Below are 19,363 nucleotides of genomic sequence, written 5' to 3' on the forward strand. Positions count from 1 at the left end.
GATTCCAGGCTACCATTTATTTGCTAAATAGGCCAAAATGGAAAAGCTGCATAAGTAAGTACACCCTGTGATTCTATAGCTTGAAGACTCTCCATTAGCAGCAGTAACCGTCAATAATTTCCCATCTGGGCCAATCAGTCTCTCATGTGACTGTTCAGGAATTTTGGCCCACTTTTCTACATACAACATTGCTTCAGGTCATAAACTTTTGCAGACATTTGTTTCCGTGCAGCTCAGATGAAGTCCAGCTACCTCATTTTAATCAGGATGAGGTCTGGACTTAGATTGGGCCATTGCAACACCTTTATTATCCTGTTTATAATCCAGTTTGGGCCAGGTCGGTTAGAAATCCTCACATTTGGCTCTAACATTTAGTACACAGAGGTGTTCATTGTCGACAAAATTGCAGAGCTGCAAAGCGAGCGGAAATCATCGCACCTCCAACACCTTGCTTGACAGTTTGTGTGAGTTATTTGTGCTCATATGCCAACATGGCCAACATGACAATGCAGTTGTGGATCTAATGCATCTTTGGAAACATAGGTTGTGGCCATATTTGTTTTAGAGAGAAGAGGTTCTCTTCTGGCAATATTTCTAAACAAGCTGTACATGTGCAGTCTTTTTTTGTAAATCCTTGGTTGTGAACTATGGAGTTTTTAAAATTACAGTAAAGTCGTAAAATTACAAGAATAAAGTCATAATATTACATCAAGTCCAGATACTGGTAATAATTTGATGCTCATGTGCTAAGAAGTTAAGAATCTCCTTATTTGTGAAACCAATACCAAAGTATAACTTCACAAGATGCTCAACATTCCTCATTTTAACGCATGGAAGACTGTGCTTTGTGTAAGAGTTGTCATTACAAATTCAGACTTTATTCTCATAATTCCCCAAAAAAAGAAATCTCTAAGCCTGGCCCTAATACTCCATCGTAACATCCTATGGAAGTAGAAAGAACATACTTATTTTATTTGCACACATAGCTTTTCCATTTTGGCTTCAGCTTTATTTTATACATTATGCCCGTATGGAATCTTTTGTGCATTTTTGAACACACAAGGTTAGATTTAAAACTCTTTTCTGTCTGTTAAAGACCAGTTTCACAGAAATATTTTGGACTTCCTGATGTAGAGAAAGCAGGTATACTTCCTTTTTCCACTGTGCGAAACAATCTAACTGTATAAGTGTGGTGTTGCCTCCCAGGTATGGTGAACAGGGAAGTGTTGGATCAGGTGGAGCGTGGTTACAGGATGCCATGTCCAGCAGAATGCCCTGGATCTCTTCACGAGTTGATGTTGAACTGCTGGAGGAAGGAGCCAGAGGAGAGGCCCACCTTTGAGTACCTGCAGGGCTTCCTGGAGGATTACTTCACCTCCACAGAGCCTCAGTACCAGCCAGGGGATAACCTGTAACTAGACTGTTTGGATATGCGAAAACGGACCAGAAGTATCGACATTCAACTGCATGAACAGGGATATGTGGGAATAGTATGGCAGAGATCAGCATAAATCTGGGAACAATCAGTGACTTTTCCTTTGTTTTTTTCTCAAGTCTTTTTTTCAGACATTTTCCACGGATCTAAAAAAGTGTGAGGCAAATCGCTTTTATTGATTTTTATGGAACATGATCAGTGAGTCAAATTTGGTCAGCGTTGTCCTGCTGATAAATTCTTTAGTCAGAGGTATATTTCTACCATATGTTCTTTTGGATTCAATTTGAAACACATGCTCAGACTCGGTCTTCCTTTTCTTGAGCCAACACTTATTTCTTATACCATTGTGGATCTTGTTTATTTGGAACTTGTTACTCCAAAATCAACTGGAATGTGCCATGCTCGCTGTCATGACCACCATTAGGTACAACTCCTTTTTAATTCAGTCAAATATTAACTGGTCAAAAAAGGTCAACTCAGGACGGGGACATAAAACAAATCTGCTGCAAGGATCTTTGTGCCAACGGAAATGTATTTTGTACTCTTGTACGCTCTATTTTTGGTACTTTTCTTATAACAAAAAGAAACTACATTGTTGTTCTGAAAGGGTGATCCACTTCTCCTTCTGTGTACAGGTTTTAATGTGCTGATTTGTTTTCAGAGGGAAATCGGACCAAACTTCTTTTAAGTCTCCTTTTTTCCTAAAATGACGCGATGTTTTTTCTTAGTGCTTGAGCACAATCTTACACTGGAGATCTTTTTGTCCTGAAGAGGATAAACGAGCAACAGGAGCGTGTTCACTGTGGTAATGCCTCTCTCTGGCCTGCAGGAGGCAGACCACGGTGCATTCATGTCAATTCGCCCCGCAAGCATGTACAGGCAATAAAAAATGGCATTTTAAAACTTAATTGTAAATATTTTTGATGCTAATAATTTGTATATATCAACTTTCCTTATTTATTCATTTTAAATTAACCCATTTATTTTATTTTATTTTGTTTTAGCACATATGGGCAAACTTATTTTTGTTTATGGTACTTTTATGGGATAAATAACATGAACTGGATATAAAGAAACATTTTTCATTACAGTTATTGGGGTCATATTTCTGTGAAACTGACCTGAATATTTTCTAAATTACTGATTGAAGTGGAGAGTAGCGATTGTGACCCATTTAACATCGATACCACAGATTTAAAGAAAAACTGAGGATGTCAAACCTTGTTCTGTTTTTAGTGAGTGCAGCTGACTATCCTCTGTGTTACCAGTTTGGCATGCTCACTGAGCCTTAGTAGTTTTATATTGCTCCCAATTTTTGCTCCCACTTAATGTTTTTTGCAAAGCAAAAAATGCTCGTTAAAAAATGATAAAGTTTGTATTTACCCTTTCTTTGTTTTCTGTGGGGGTTTTCAGGTCTTCTTCCTACCTATGCAGATTTTTTTAACTGCAAGCTTCCTACATATACTGTACTCTTTTCTACCATATTCTGCTGGTATTTTCACACAAATAACCCTGTTAAATTCTTCCCAATACTGTTCAAATTTTAAAAGTCAGTTTGAATAAAATTCATACATTGGCAGAAATGTCGTTTCTTCTATTCATTTTGTACATATTTAGTTTGTCTGAGCAAGAGCTTTTAACTGAGGTCAGACATGATGATGAAGATAATAGCTGGAGAACAAATATGACACAGATTGGTTTTTTTTTTATTGTGTTTTCAGCATTTAATACAAAAAGGAGAAAATGAAGAAATACTTCAAATTAATCACGGAGGTCTGGCTGGTCCAGCCTTGAAGGACGGACCTTGTGGAAGATGTTTGGAGAATAGTTAAAGTTGCTGTTGCCAGCAACTGTGGGTCCATCAACAAATATAGTGAATTTGAATATGTTACAGAAGCACTTTTGTCAATTATTTTCTATTTTATCTTCTATAACAATCACAGGAGAGGTGTTTTCTCCTCACAGAGCTTTCATACCTGTTCCAAATAGAACCTTTAACTCTTTTATTCATACAGTTTGGTTTCATCTAATGTGCATGATGCATTGGGGAAAGTGGTAGGAGGAAACTACAATTACCCAGTTTTGAGTTTTGTTAGGTCTAAGTAGTTTTCTTATTTTCTTACCCAATGACAGCCCATTTTCAGTTTCATGGTAAAGGCCACGAGATTTCAATTTAACATTCATGAGATCATGCAGTATTACAAGGTTCCTGGTGACTTTAGAAGAAAAAAAGCCCCACAGCATCACACATCCTCCACCGTACCTAATGGTGACCTGTTTTCCACATATTCATCTATTGTGGTGATAAGGGTAGTCGTCATGCAATCCAAAAGTTGGGGGTTTCGATTCCAGCTTCCTCCGGCCACATCTCAATGTGCCCCTTGGCAAGGCACTTAACCTGTTGCCTACCGATCTGCGTATTTGTGTATAAATGTGTGTGAGTTTGTGAGTGTGATTGGGTGAATGTGGCTCTAGTGTGAAGAGCTTTGAGTGGCCGGTATGACTGGAAAGGGGCTAGTGCCCCTTAAAGGTTCGGTCCATTTACCATTTGTCAACTGGAGTGTCTGTTGAAGAAAAGGTTGATCTCAGTCTCATGTGACCAAAACAGTTCCAGTTGAGCTTAGCGAATACTGTACACTTATGCTTGTGATAGTAGGACAGAAAAGGAGATTTCCCAACCTGTTGGCTTTAGAATAGAGTATCCTTGTTGCTAAGGGGGAGGTGGTAGAAGACTAGGTGTGTCTTTGTTGGGATATACATTCATTTACGTTTTTTTTTTTTCGGTCTTTAATCAACAAAAGGCGTGTTTGAAAAAGCAAAGATTTGTCTCCTGAAGGTTTCAGTTCTTACTTTGCAAAACCCCTGAATGCGTGTAGAACTGAAAGCACATGTATGCTTTAGCCAGAACCATACTCCGAACAGGTTCAACTGAATAGTATTCTCAGAACAAACAAGTGAAAAAACATTCTCAGTACAATTCAAAAGCTCATCACTTCATGTCTTGAAAACAAGCTCTAAGCAAGGACGTGCAGTCGACCTCGCCCAAACACCAGTCCTGCATGCTTGGTCTGAACAAAGGAATTAACAATGGTAAGCATGAACAGAGAAACTGACATTCACCACCATCTAAACCCTAAGAAATGAAACTAAAATAAACTTGAGTGACCTTGATCAGACCAACCTTCAGGACTGCCGCTGACTAAATGTATTCAATGAAGATATGATAAAACAATCTAGAATCTGAAATCATCAGAATGTTCAAATAATGCATCAGAAAGAAAAGATGGGGTTAAAAATATTTAAGCAATATGAATCTAACAAAATGGACTAAGGGTATCATGAATCTCTATTTAGTGTAGAAGAATCCAGTTCAGGTTTGGTCAGTACGTATTTTAGAAATTTAACTAGGAATGATCCTTGAAACGGTGAAAAAGCCCCTAATTTAGGTCTGAGTAAAAGCTGTGAATCAGACTTTTTAATCATTACTACACACACTAATAGCAATGCAGTTTCTTTTCTTTTTTTTACAACTCCTCCCGCTCCAATAAAGAAAGGCGCCCTGGGTGGGGAGCCACATCACCCATATCAATGGACATAAGCATGTAATTTTCAATTTTGTAGGATAAGATTTTATTTGGTTCATATGGATATAAAAATGTTTGAAACAGAGTTTAATTTGTTTCATGTGACACACTATCTCACCTCAAAAATCTTCAAAAAGCATGTTTTCAGTTTTTCTTTTTCTTCCTTTAGAAGCAGTTTCACAGAAGATACTTGTCGTGTTTTAGTCCCTCGTAAAATTCACTACTTTATTTTTTTCTAAACTCATAGTTTTTCCACATGAAATTAGACTTAGGACGACCTTCACCTACATAGAACCTGATGCGGTTTAAAGGCCGTGGCCCTGAATGGAAAGATATTGGTTTATTTTACGTCCTACCCAGCATTCAATCCTTTCAACATCTCGCTGCTGCTCGCTCGTGACGTTTGCTCGCGCGGGGTGCCAGAAACTCCCGGAAGTCGCTGCTTTTTTTCGAGTGCTGCAGGGGCGCGAGGTGAGGTGCGATCTGCTCTGTTTACCTGTGCGTTTGAGGAGGTGGGAGAGAGAAGAAGCAAACATGGAAACCTAGAAATAGCTTCACAGAAGCCCGCTTCAGACCAGGTAATTCAATTCAACTTTAGAATGCGCCTTTAAAATGTTGTTTGCCCAATTCTTTGGTTTTATTTATTCTTTTATTTATTCTCGGTGTTCATTTGCTGTTTTAACACTTCTCTCGAGTAGTTTTGTTGAAGTACTACGGTCATGTGTGACGTTTGCGTTCACTTAGTAATTCGTGATTTTATGAACTTGTTCTATTAATTCCAGCTGTATACAGACAGGTAGTTGTTATTTGAATATCCTTTGAAAATCTGGCAGCTTTCACTTGACTGCCACACTTTAAATTCATTATGAACGCTTGAATTTAAATGCCTGAGGACAAACACATAGTGTCTGTTTATTGGAGTTTGATGAATTCAGAAAATGAAATCTCTTTGTTCTTTTTCCTGTATCTCCTTCTCACTTTTAATGTTACTATTTCTTCCTCTTTGTATTTCTGGCAGGACCTTTGAGCAACACACATGCAATAAGGTGTGCCAGGCTCTCCACAACTAAATCCAGTTGCTGTGAGGAACATAAGGTCAGTACACGTTAAAATTCTTGTAGTTTCTGTCTGATCATGTTTACCAGCTCACCCTGGTGAAACAAGCCTCTTCCTTCAACATGAGGAAGATGATGATTACTTGCAACAGAACATGTCCATTCAAACCATTCAGCACAGTCACTCAGCAGCACTATATTTACTGCAGCAGTGTTTCAAAACGAGAAATGTTTGTGGCAATCTGTTATGCAGCTGCATATCTTTGAAATCCTGTTGAAACAACAATCATCAGCTCATGTATAAATACACCAGCCTTCTTGGCAATACAAGTGCTATTTTTAGTTTTGATAGCTTGTCTTGTCTTCACAGACCCCATCATCCTTAATTAAGAAAGCTTCTCACTTTGTAGCTTTTTTGAGATGTCAGCAGCAACATTTATATGACAGATAAATATTTTCTGGTCAAATATGGCAGCAGAATTTAGGTCATAAGGCTCATTTTTTTGCTTTTCTTGGTACTGTACATATTGTACTCAAACAAGAAGGACTATGTTGTTTTTTGTACACACACCCTGCCTTGTCTCAATTGCTTTAAAGCTGTTTCAGTTTCAGTTTGAATTATGCTTTTGAGTCATGGTGCTGCTGCAGTCTGTTTTAATTGTTAAGAAGTCATCCAGAGATACTTACAAAAGAAAAAAAAATAGACTATCGCTGTTATTTTTACATTCATCGCTTTTTAACTCTAGCTCAACTCTAAATGTAACAAAGAGGAAGAAAGGCCTTTTTTTAAAGCGTTCTTTAACTCAAACATGCTGCTTCATGTTCTTCACTTCAAGGACATATCTATGATTCATCTATGATTAATAAAAATGCTAAAGAATTTTGATTTCAGTGTTCGTTTCCCTGAACTTTCCTGCTTGTCTCTGGTGTTTGGGTCTGTTCTCTTATGGGGCTGTTTCTCAGATAGATGCAAGACTGCAACAGAACAGTGGCTTAATATTATCATGAGGAAGTGGTAGTTTTAGGTTTGTTACAGGAAATGTCTTCTTGCTGAATTTAGAATTTTAAGTGTTGCTCATGTGCTGTGTTTTGTGTTACCATGTGAAATATGTAAAACATTGCAAATATGGGCAAGGTGTTCTAAACAGGTATTTTCTTGTTGGGAATTTTACTGCTGAATTGTAAAAGTACTATATCGCATTGTTGGTTCTAGGTCCTTAAACCAGCCTACCTTTGGTAAACCCTGGCAACCAATATAGCTGTTAGTTTTTCTCATCTTTCTAGCTCTTACCATTATGAAGTATTTTCAGCATTCACTGTAGTGTAATAAACTTCCCTTCAGACCATAAGGATTTATCTGAGATTTTACTCAACGTAGAGGTGAAAACGGCTGCACAGGAGCTTGGTGGTTAGCAGTCACCTTACATAAGGTTCATGTGTGACGTTTCTCTTTCTGTTTTCTGTAAGTACAAACTGAAGCTTCTTCCTACAGTCCACAGACAGTCATTTTAGATTCATTGGTCAAGCTAAACTAGTTTTACATGGCTGACACCCCAGTAAAGATGTGTAAAAAGCCTGATATTATTTTATTGCAGTAGTAAAATTCCACCCAGAAATAGATTAAACGAAACAGTTTTTATTTTAAAACATGTTCAGTGGGGAAAAGAAAAATGCATAAAGGAGTACTGGTTTTACCCAAATCATCTGTGGTAGAATAATTGGCAGCCCCTAATTATACCTCTAAAATAGAAGAAACTGACGCATTTATTTTAAATTGATAGTTATATATAATTTGTATATTCGTTTTAGTAAGACTGCTTTTTCAAGTATGTCTGAGTTACTTGAGGGCCGGACAGAAATTACCATCCGGTGAAAACTAATTCGCTTCAATTGAACTCTGAAAAGACAGAGTGTGTGATCATTACTTCATAAAGCACAATTCCTCTGATTAGGAAGGAGATTGGTCATTTAAAGTTGGCCGCAAGTCAAAGTTGAGAAATTTAGGTTGTTTTCTTTAACTAGTCAATGTCTCCTAAAGATCACTCTGAACAACTGGTCCAAAACTGTTTCGAGAAATATTTCCAAACTGATAAGGTTGGTGTCAAAACATGAACAGGATGGCGCAGCGCTGATGGTGTAGGGGTTAAGCGCGCGACCACATGCAGAGGCTACAGTCCTCGAAGCGGCTGTCCCAGGTTCGAGTCCAGGACCCAGCGACGTTTGCCAACTGTCTCCCCCTCTCTCTACCCCTCTTTCCTGTCTCCCTACTGTCAATAAATAAATAAAGGCCACTAGTGCCAAAAAAGTATCTTAAAAAAAAAAAACATGAACAGGAGATGCTTTTATTTCTTGTAGACAACTGTAGTGCTCCTATCGCACGAATCAACAAAACCCTGCTCACCTTCTGTTGGTCCAAAACTGCAGCAAGAGTCTTAAATGGAACAAGCAGAAAAACTCAGATCACTCCTGTTTTAATTTCTATCCACTACCTGTTCAGTTTAGAATTGATTTTAAATGTCTAATTTAACTTTATTAGTAGTTCTCTTTCCTGTATTATTGAATTGTTAAAGCCACATATTCCAACTCAGGCCTTCAGGTCCTTATATCAAAATCCACATGGCCAACCTCCTCTTCTCCTCCTTCCTGAAACACATACAACAAGTTGGAAATAAACATTGGTTGTTAATATTGGCCCAGTTTTACTTATTAGACCGATGCCGATACCAATGTTAATGCAGATAGATCATGCATCCTTAGTTTCTTTCTTTGTCTTATTAATTCTGTTTCTGTTCTGTCTTTGTGAATTACTTTGTGATTTCTATCTGTGAAAGGTGTTATATAAATAAACTAAATATGATGTGACACAGAGGCCTATTTTCTCAGCCACTACCCACTCAGCTGGACAATGACCCATATTTATCTTGCCATTTATTTAAATATTAAAGCTGGCTGCAAATTTTATAAGAATGTGTTTTTATAAAAACAAAGTAAATAAATAAGGAGAGCACAGAACTAACTAAAGCATGCAGGGCTTTGAAAAGGTTTTTACCTCATTAGATTTGTTCTGTCTCTTTTTTTTCATTTAACATTTGCCAACAAACATCTTGATGATGCCTAAGAGTTTTGGGAAAATATTCGGTTGACTCACAGAACAAGGAGAAAGCTTTTGGGACTAGTGTTTCCTGTTACCTGTGTCAAAAAACTAATGCACCGTTTGAGTAAAAGATCATCATACCCACAGTCAAACATTGAGGTGTTAGTGTGATGGTTTGGGGCTGCTGTGCTGCTACAGGACCTGGCGAGTTACAGTGGTTAATGAAAACAAATTCTGCTCTCTAGTATAAAATCCTCAAGGAAGAATTTCCAGCCATTGTTTTGTGACCTTAAGCTCTAGCAGACTCGAGGTTACGCAACAGGACAATCATCCAAAGCAAACCGACAAGTCTACCTGTGAATGATTAAAGAATAACAAAATGTAGCTATTGGTGTCATCAAAGTCTTAAATGTGATTGGAAAACCTTAGTTTGTGGCTAAATTAAAACAATTCTGCGAAGAAGAGTGGGCCAAACATTTTTTTTTAACTTACTGCCGGTTACTCTAAACGTTTGGTGGCAGTTGCAGTGGCACCAGTTACTTTAAGAGGGCATTTACTTTTTTTACATAGGGCCAGGTTGGTTCAGAAAAAAAAATTTGTTTAATCTGAAATGTTTATGTGAATAAAAAGCAAAAATAAGTGACATCTGTAGGCAGCAAGTATGTTTTTACAGATCTTTGTGTGTTCTGTTGAGATTTGAAAATAGAAAAGCATCAGGCATTTAGGCAGAAATTAGTCAGTCAATATTACTTTGATCAACTCTAATCTTTAATCAGCATGTCAGTTTTTTTTTTTACATATTTATAAAATGCATCAAAATTAAAATCTTCATTTTGTTTTTAAACACATCTGCCAACAGTGTGTATTGTGAGGCCCTTTTCTGAGCTGAATAACAGCTTTGATTCATAAATGGGAATAATCTTGTAACTCCTTTATTTTCTGTTGGCATCAAAACCGCAAACAAACAAAGAACCCGCAAGCATATTTTTAATGCTTTATAGTTCTTTGTAAAAAATAAATAAATGAAAATCGGACAAAATCAGAACCGGCAGATCAAACCTCCAAAGTCAGAAAAGGCCAAATTGGTGCATCTATGAAAAGTAATATAAATTATACATTTGCACCATCCATTCTGTTCATGGATATGAAGTTAGATACAAGTTATGACTGTTTAGGCATATAAAAGTTTTATGTAACACACCCTACTGAATCTGGCACATCCTCAAGCAGTGTGTGTGTTAATGATGCATAGGCTGGTTGATCATTTGCAGAGTGGTCATGAATAAAGACACATGACCAACCAGAAAACCCACAGAGGGGAAGTTTTTAATGACTCAGACGACCACGTTGCTTCAAGCTATAATTAAGGGACCGTGTGAAGGGAACCTACCATTACACAGCAGGTAGAAAATCCTAATGACTGGATCACCTTTACAGTAGCAGTTTTTTTCCCTTGTAGCAGGTATTAATGCCATGATATGACTTCCTTCCACAGTTCAACTTAAACCTCAGCGACTGAACAGATCTGGATCTCCTCATCTTCAGCCATGGCGAGCAAGGACCATGCGAATTCCTCACATGCCACATTTGACCTCTTTGTCCAAGCCAAGACTTGTCAGGAAGTAAAGCAGCACTTCTCAGAGCTCTGTCGGCAACTGCAGCTTGATTCTAAAGATTTCAGGGGTTTCTACACCAAGCTAAAGGAAAGGCTGAACTACTGGAAGGCCAAAGCCTTGTGGACCAAGTTGGACAAAAGAGCCTCTCAAGAAGTTTACCAGCAGGGAACAGCCTGTGCCCAGAACAAGGTACAGTTGTATTAGAGTTATCAAAATTTCCATTATGACAAGACTATAGCTTGTTATGGCAGAAACTAAGCATCAGTGTTAGATTTTACTGACTGGGTTTTAGGAGCAGCAACATTAGTATCAGTTGTTGGTATCAGAAAATGTTACTTTAACTTTGAGATCTTTCCTTCTCACTTGTCAATCTGGTTTAGCTTGATATTATCTGCCGTGTGTCTTAATCTGCTCTTGAAAAAGTTCAATGTTGACTTTTGATATTAACCTTTGATATTAAAAATGTTAGAGCAATCAACCCACATAGGATTCAGCAAAGGAAAAATTTAAGTAAACAGAGTACCTTAATTTTGTTTAAAGGTTTTATTTTGGTACCCCAAATGTTCATAGATAAATCAGTTTAATATTCAGGATTGATGTATAAAAAATCAGTTTGATGGACGAATTCTTCCATCCTATTAAACAATTTCTATTGCCAATGTAAAGAAGCAGGGAGACTTCTGTATGTTTTCCAAATTAAGATTTATTTACATAAAATCAAGTAATTACACTTTAAAGATTATTAGAAAAAAACAACCTAATGATTAATATTACTTAAGGGTTAGATTTATTTTTAATCACACTAAAATATACTTATTAATAATTTACTGAAGTCAAAAGAGACATGCAAACAAGATCGAAATAAAGAAGAAGAAAAGTAACTACAAGGATCTAAAATATTAATTTAATATCTAAAATTATTTAAGAGTTTACTGATCCTTCAGGAGGGTGAAGACAGAGGCTTTTGGCCTTATCTCGAGGCATAATACCCAACATTATTCTAAGAGAGGAAAATAAAAGAATGAACTTTTATCCATTAACTCACAAATCCAGAACCACCACTAAATAGAGTTGAGCACCTTGCTGAGTGGGCCAGAATCAGAATGTTAGCTCAGTCATGGGACCGACAGAAACCCTTCAAGTGTGCCACATTTCAGTCTCAGAGCTCTCCTAACCTTGAAATCCCAGCAGTCTAAAGATGGGTGTTTTTCCAGCCAGAAGGTCACTCAGACTGGAAGGTTGTTGGTTCTGGCCCATTTCTTGTGATGTCTTGATGGTTCCTCACAATGAATTTGATACTAGCTCAGATACATCACTCATTTCTTTTGGGAGAAGGTTTATAAGTGACGCAGAAACACATCTGACATGTGGAGGAAAAACAAAGACCCACTTAGATAAAGTGGTTGCTGGCTTTTCTGGTTCTATGTTCTGTCTGGATCGAAGAACCCCAGCAGCTCACCAAGAGACAGAGCTTCCTGGGAGGAGACGTAACGAGGTGCTGCTCCCCAGTCAGACTTAGGATAACATCAGGAATATGTCTTGCTGGAAATAATAAACAGTTTTTCTTTTTTTTAAACAAAAAATTAAACAATACACTACTGTTTTATGACCAAGGTTGTTTTAACACTCAAGGTTAAGCGAATCTTTGAGTGTAACTTCCCCCACCAGGCGTCAAGGGTTGTAAAACTTCCCCCAACGCTGGGGGAAGCGCACACGAAGAGTTATAAAACTTTTGGTGGCATAAGGTTATTATAGCAGCTCAGCTTTACAGGGCACCTGCGCTCGGGGTTCACACAATAAAACACAACTTGCGAAGCTCGGCGGCTTCAGAATCCAGCGATAATCAAAATTCAATAACACTTGGTATGTACATACAATTTAGAATACATTGGACTATAAGTGGTGATTCTAAATCGCCCTAAAATCCTACTCTATCCTCGTACTCGTACTCGTCGTCTTCCGCTTTATCCGGGAACGGATCGCGGGGGCAGCAGACTCAGCAGAGACGCCCAGACGTCCCTCTCGCCAGACACCTCCTCCAGCTTCTCCGGGAGGAGCCCAAGGCGTTCCCAGGCCAGCCGAGATAGTCCCTCCAGCGTGTCCTGGGTCGTCCCCTGGGCCTCCTCCCGGTGGGATGTGCCTGGAACACCTCCCGAGGAAGGCGTCCAGGAGGCATTCGGTATAGATGCCCGAGCCACCTCAACTGGCTCCTCTCGATGTGGAGGAGCAGCGGGTCTACTCCAAGCCCCTCCCGGATGGCCGAGCTCCTCTAAGGGAGTGCCCGGCCACCCTACAGAGGAAGGTCATTTCAGCCGCTTGTATCCGGGATCTCGTTCTTTCGGTCATGACCCAAAGTTCATGGCCATAGGTGAGGGTAGGAATGTAGACCGACCGGTTAATCGAGAGCTTCGCTTTTCGGCTCAGCTCTCTCTTCACCAAAATGGACTGGCAGCCGCACCGATCCGTCTGTCGATCTCCCGCTCCATTCTTCCCTCACTTGTGAACAAGACCCCGAGATACTTGAACTCCTCCACTTGAGGCAGGAACTCCCCTCCAACCTGAAGAAGAGGACAAGCCACCCTTTTCCGGTCGAGAACCATGGCCTCTGACTTGGAGGAGCTGATCTTCATCCCAGCCGCTTCACACTCGGCTGCTAACCGCCACAGTGCATGCAGTAGGTCTTGGCTAGAGGGGGCCGGCAGGACCACGTCATCTGCAAAAAGAAGAGATGAAATCCACTGGTCCCCAAACCAGACCCCCTCCGGCCCTTGGCTACGTCTAGAAACCCTGTCCATAAAAGTTATGAACAGGACCGGTGACAAAGGGCAGCCCTGCCGGAGTCCAACATGCACCGGGAACAGGTCCGACTTAGTGCCGGCAATGCGGACCAAACTCCTCCTCCTGAAGCCGGAGTTCGACTATCGGCTGGAATCTCCTCTCCAATACCCTGGCGTAGGCCTTACCAGGGAGGCTGAGGAGTGTGATCCCCCTATAGTTGGAACACACCCTCCGGTCACCCTTCTTATGTAGGGGGACCACAACCCCAGTCTGCCAGTCCAGAGGCACTGTCCCCGTCCACCACGCAATGTTGAAGAGGCGTGTCAACCATGACAGCCCCACAACATCCAAAGACTTGAGGTACTCAGGGCGGATCTCATCCAACCCCGAAGCCCTGCCACCGCGGAACCTTTTAACCACCTCGGTGACTTCAGCCTGGGTGATGAAAGAGTCCAACCCCGAGTCCCCAGCCTCTGTTTCCACCAGGGAATGCATGATGGCAGGATTGAGGAGATCCTCGAAGTACTCCTTCCACCGGCCGATAATGTCCCCGGTCGAGGTCAGCAGCTCCCCACCCACACTGGAAACAGTGTTGGTGAAGCACTGCTTCCCCCTCCTGAGGCGCCGGACGGTTTCCCAGAATCGCTTCGGGGCCAACCTTCTCCATGGCCTCACCGAACTCCTCCCAGGTCAGAGTTTTTGCCTCTGCCACCGCCCGGGCCGTGGCACACTTGGCCTCACGGTACCCGTCAGCCGCCTCAGGAGTTCCACAAGCCAACCACAGGCGATAGGACTCCTTCTTCAGCTTGACAGCGTCCCTTACTGCCGGTGTCCACCACCGGGTTCGGGGATTGCCGCCATGAGAGGCACGGCAGACCTTACGGCCGTAGCTACGGCATCGACAATAGATGCGGAGAACATGGTCCACTCAGACTCTATGTCTCCAACATCCCTCGGAATCTGGTCAAAGCTCTCCCGGAGGTGAGAGTTGAATACATCCCTGGCCAAGGGGTCCGCCAGACGTTCCCAGCAGACCCTCACTATGCGCTTTGGCCTGCCAAGTCTGTCCGGCTTTCTCCTCCCCCAGCGGATCCAACTCACCACCAGGTGGTGATCAGTGGACAGCTCAGCCCCTCTCTTCACCAGAGTGTCCAAAACATGCGGCCGAAGGTCTGATGATACGACAACAAAGTCGATCATTGACCTCCTGCCTAGGGTATCCTGGTGCCAAGTGCACTGATGGACACCCTTATGTTTGAACATGGTGTTCATAATGGACACTCCATGACTAGCACAGAAATCCAATAACCAAACACCACTCGGATTCAGATCGGGGAGGCCATTCATCCCGATCACGTCTCTCCAGGTGTCAATGTCGTTTCCCACGTGGGCGTTGAAGTCCCCCAGCAGAATAATGGAGTCCCCAGGAGGGGCACTATCCAGCACCCCCGACAGGGACGTGGGCCCACTGGGGGATGGTCTCGCGTCTCTCGTTCGGGCTTGGCCCGGCCGGGTCCCGTGAGGAGCAAGCCAGCCACCAGGCGCTCTCCGACGAGTCCCGACCCCAGGCCTGGCTCCAGGGTGGGACCCCAGCTCCGCCGTACCGGGCGACGTCACGTGCCTCTGTAGTCGTCATGAGGGGTTCTTGAACCGCTCTTTGTCTGACCCGCCACCTAGAGCCTGTTTGCCATTGGAGACCCTACCAGGGGCAATTAAGCCCCAGACAACATAGCCTCTAGGATCATTCGAGCACTCACACCCCTCCACCACGTTAATGTGGCGGTTCTATCCTGCCCAAGCTATTTCTAAAAAAGAAAAGAAAACGGAATTACTTGGCTGTTGTCTCCTCTGAGCACAGGGAGAGAAGGAGGGGGAAAAGTTTCCACGAGTCCATGGATAACTCAGGAGAGCGGTCAGTTTCGTCCTCTGGCATCCTTGGCGAAAAGGAACGAAATGACGGACCGTCAGCAGTCGACTGGAACAGAAACAAGGATGGTGATTTTTGTCTTCTTGAACCCTCTGTGGGGTTTTTTCTTTTGTTACGTGTTAAACTCACGTCTTCAATCGGTGAAGTGAAATTTCTGGCCTTCCTGTTCCAGAAACTTCTTTCATGAATTTCTTCTCGTCGGCCAACGGGGGAGAATGAATGAAAATCCACGTGGGATTTCTTCTCCAGAATGACGCTCCAGTTGCGAGGTAACCGTGTCTCGGTTCCAAGCTGAAAAACAATGGTGGGCGGTCTCAGAATATGTTATATAGCCCACCGTGACATCAGAGCTGCGATGCCCCCATCCTATCAGACGCGGTGCCCGCTGGGATTTGTAGTAGTGGACTATCCTGGGGTACAAAATGGCTGATGACGCCGGAAGGCATAGTGGCGTCCAGCAACGTACAAATGGTCCAATATTCAGCAAACAAATTGTCCAACAAGAACATAGAGATGTATTCAGATATTACGACTATAAATTGTAAAAACATTTATATTTTGAAGATTCTGGGATGCCTCCTCGCTTTAATCTGGAGTATGAATGTTTTTCTTGTTTTCTCTCAGTGTCTGGTGCTGGGTGCTGGACCATGTGGGCTGAGAACAGCCATCGAACTGTCCCTGTTGGGGGCTCAGGTGGTGTTGTTGGAGAAGAGAGAGGAGTTCACTAGGAACAATGTTCTCCACCTGTGGCCTTTTACCATCTATGACCTCCGTGAGCTCGGAGCCAAAAAGTTCTATGGCAAATTCTGCTGTGGCTCCCTGGATCACATCAGTAAGTAACTTTGACACCTAATTCGAATACAAATAAAACAGCCTTTATATTAAAGCTGTCAGAGCTTAAGTGCGCAGATGATTTGCTGCCTTTCATTAGAAATGTTTGCACCTTGGATCATATTCACATTAACATGTTTGTTACATGTTCGTTGTTGTCTCAGAGCTGCATATATAGGCATGCCTGATGCAGACCTTTGAATTGCACTTTTTAGGTTTTGTTAAGGGGTGGGAAGAGATCCACTGAAAACAGATATTTTAATTCTGTTTGCGTTCTGCTAGAGCTGCACAAAATTTAGAAAATTGAAACAGCGTTATTATTTGGAATGTTACAGTTACTTTTTCTTTACCATCATGGTCACAAACCTTTCTATTATTTGTGGGCATCAAGGGCCATCCAACTGGCAGAATTTAGTATTTACATCCAGAGTAACACATGAGGTTAGAAATATTATGACCTTCCAAATATTTAGAGATGCTTTGGTCGCAATTTCTTCTTTGCTCTAACCTGATCCTTACATCTGAATTTAAATATTTGCCAATTCCATTTTTTTTCTTGACAATTTAGTTATGAGTCACGGTGTTACATAGGCCAAGATGAAAAAGTCAACCAGGTGTTGGCAGTTACATTGTTGCATTTTTTCCACATAGGTGGAGAGAAATAGAAGAAGTGTGTTCTTTTTATTGCAAATGTTCCCATCTTTCCAATTGGATGCAGTCAGTCAGTCAGTCAGTCATTTTCTACCACTTATTCCATAGTGGGTCGCAGGGGAGCTGGTGCCTATCTCCAGCAGTCTATGGGCGAGAGGCAGGGTTCACCCTGGACAGGTCACCAGTCCATCACAGGGCAACACACAAACAACCACGCACACACTCATTCACAAACCTAAGGGCAATTTAGAGTTACCAATTAACCTAACAGGCATGTCTTCGGACTGTGGGAGAAAGCCGGAGTACCCGGTGAAAACCCACGCATGCACAGGGAGAACATGCAAACTCCATGCAGAAAGACCACCGGACGGGAATCGTACCCAGGACCTTCTTGCCGCAAGGCAACAGTACTACCAACTGCACCACCGTGCAGCCCAGTTGGATGCAAATATGTTAAAATACTAATTGCTCTATTGCAAATAGAGGCAAAAAGTTTAAAATGATAAAATAAAGCAACATTCTGTCAATTTAATAATGTTCCATTTGATGCTAAAATTCCTTGTTTCTACTTTTGGTGGCTTAAGCACTCCCCCGCCCAATAATTTTTGTGTTTTTCTGGATTTGTATCTTAAAATGACTCAAGAGTAGGGATGGGTACCGAATTTGGTACTTTTGTAGGTACCAACCGAATTCCGTCAGTACTACCGAGTACCGATTCATGTAAAATCAAACGGTACCATGTTTCGGTACCTAAAGGCATCATTGTAACACTGAGGAAGTGGAAGAGTGGGGGATTTTCCATGCCGGACACGAACACAGCATTGCATGCACAGGACCGTAATGACTTCAGTAGCCGCTGGTACCGTCAACAAAGCATGGCTGATAGAAAGCGCTCGAAAGTATGGCTCCACTTTTCAAAATGCGGTGCAGATTACGCCCACAGCAATATTTGTGATGCAGTGTGAAAGACCAGTGGCGGGAATACTTCTAATCTGAGGAAGCACCTGTAGCATTTCCCATACCACTATACAAGGGGGGCGCCCCGCCAACCAGACCCCCCGCCCCCCAAGAAAATCACGGCATGTAGTAATAGTAATGTCATTCGTTTTAATAGGTCACGTCTCCTGCGTCGTCACTACTCTCGTTTCCATGGCCAAACTTGACAAAAGCTGGACGAAAACACACTCCTCATACTCTGTCACCAACGCTGATGCTGACACACTGAGTTACATGCACTACATTAAGGGTTTTAATGTTGAAGAAATGTTTGAAACAACTGAGATGTTACAATACAAACAGCTGGATGTTGTTTTGGTATATTCATTAAAGTTTTTATATTGAGAAAAAAATATGTTAAATTGAAAATCTTTGAGATTTTATTATTAAACGAATTAACATTTATTACCACATGAACAGACACAAAAGTACCGAAAACTGGTAACGTTGAGTACTGATATCAATTCCCAGGTACCGAGTATCAGTACGGTATCAGTTCAAATGTGAAAGCTACCCATCTCTACTCAAAAGACTGCCAGAATTAAGAGTATTATTGTTTATATGAACTGACAACGTTTTTTTGACTAGTTATATTGGCCTTATTTTAAAGAAAGAAATAATGAAAGCAGTCTTTTCTCTTTCGTCTATCACACATACAGACTTCTTGTTAAAAATGGTTTTATTTTTTGTTTTGCTTTCAGGCATCCGTCAGCTGCAGCTGATCCTGCTGAAAGTTTCTCTCCTCCTCGGGGTGGAGGTGCACACTGGAGTGGAGTACAAGGGCTTGATTGAGCCCACTGGTGAAAAAGGTACCTAATTTAACAGCTTTCTCTATATTACTTATACAAACATTGCTGTGTTTAATAAAACCGTTGAGTACTTACTAAAAGAAGCATGTGTAGTTGGAAATCTGGTGAGCTGAATTAAGCATAGTTTATGTCTGATGTTTCTCTGTAGGTTGGATGGCCAAACTACAGCCTCAGTCTCATCCTGCTGCAGCCTTCCAGTTTGATGTTTTTATCTCTGCAGGGGGAGGCAGGTTCGTGCCTGAAGGTAAGGAAGAAAAACATGCAAATAGGAGTCACTTTAGCTCACCCTGTTACAGTTTAAACAGCAACAACAGACACCTTGTTTGAGGTTGGCCATTACGTTAAAATGCAAACTTCCTATGCATTCATTTTAAATAGGTAAATTCATGTCTATCCTGTTTCCTTTCTTATTTTATGTCTGTCTGCCAGGTTTTAAGCACAAGGAGTTGAGAGGAAAGCTAGCTATTGGCATCACAGCCAATTTTATCAACAGGAAGACAGCCGCTGAGGCTCAAGTACCAGAGATCAGTGGGGTGGCCCGCATCTATAATCAGAAGTTCTTCCAAGACCTGCTCAATGAGACAGGT

At 41.5% G+C, this 19,363-nt stretch overlaps 2 protein-coding genes across 7 annotated transcripts in view; both read left to right on the forward strand.

The window, feature by feature from the left end:
• The window catches only part of src (v-src avian sarcoma (Schmidt-Ruppin A-2) viral oncogene homolog), a 38,837-nt gene extending 35,819 nt beyond the window's left edge, over positions 1 to 3,018 (forward strand). For all 5 annotated transcript variants that reach the window (XM_047368655.1, XM_047368650.1, XM_047368667.1 and 2 more), the window contains one exon: positions 1,207 to 3,018. In XM_047368655.1, coding sequence (XP_047224611.1) covers positions 1,207 to 1,415 — 209 coding nt within the window. In that variant the 3' untranslated portion in view covers positions 1,416 to 3,018. The remainder of the gene's footprint in view (positions 1 to 1,206) is intronic.
• Positions 3,019 to 5,442: 2,424 nt separating this feature from the next.
• The window catches only part of mical1 (microtubule associated monooxygenase, calponin and LIM domain containing 1), a 31,456-nt gene continuing 17,535 nt past the window's right edge, over positions 5,443 to 19,363 (forward strand). Inside the window, exons 1-8 of one of the 2 annotated variants that reach the window (XM_047374734.1) lie at positions 5,443 to 5,597; positions 6,038 to 6,114; positions 10,440 to 10,571; positions 10,664 to 10,973; positions 16,114 to 16,321; positions 18,669 to 18,776; positions 18,925 to 19,020; positions 19,206 to 19,361. In XM_047374734.1, the coding sequence (XP_047230690.1) occupies positions 10,716 to 10,973; positions 16,114 to 16,321; positions 18,669 to 18,776; positions 18,925 to 19,020; positions 19,206 to 19,361 (826 nt within the window). In that variant the 5' untranslated portion in view covers positions 5,443 to 5,597; positions 6,038 to 6,114; positions 10,440 to 10,571; positions 10,664 to 10,715. The remainder of the gene's footprint in view (positions 5,598 to 6,037; positions 6,115 to 10,439; positions 10,572 to 10,663; positions 10,974 to 16,113; positions 16,322 to 18,668; positions 18,777 to 18,924; positions 19,021 to 19,205; positions 19,362 to 19,363) is intronic. The other variant, XM_047374726.1, reaches the window with a different exon arrangement.

This window comes from Girardinichthys multiradiatus, chromosome 1 (assembly GCF_021462225.1).
Source record: "Girardinichthys multiradiatus isolate DD_20200921_A chromosome 1, DD_fGirMul_XY1, whole genome shotgun sequence".
NCBI classification, from domain to species: Eukaryota; Metazoa; Chordata; class Actinopteri; order Cyprinodontiformes; family Goodeidae; genus Girardinichthys; species Girardinichthys multiradiatus.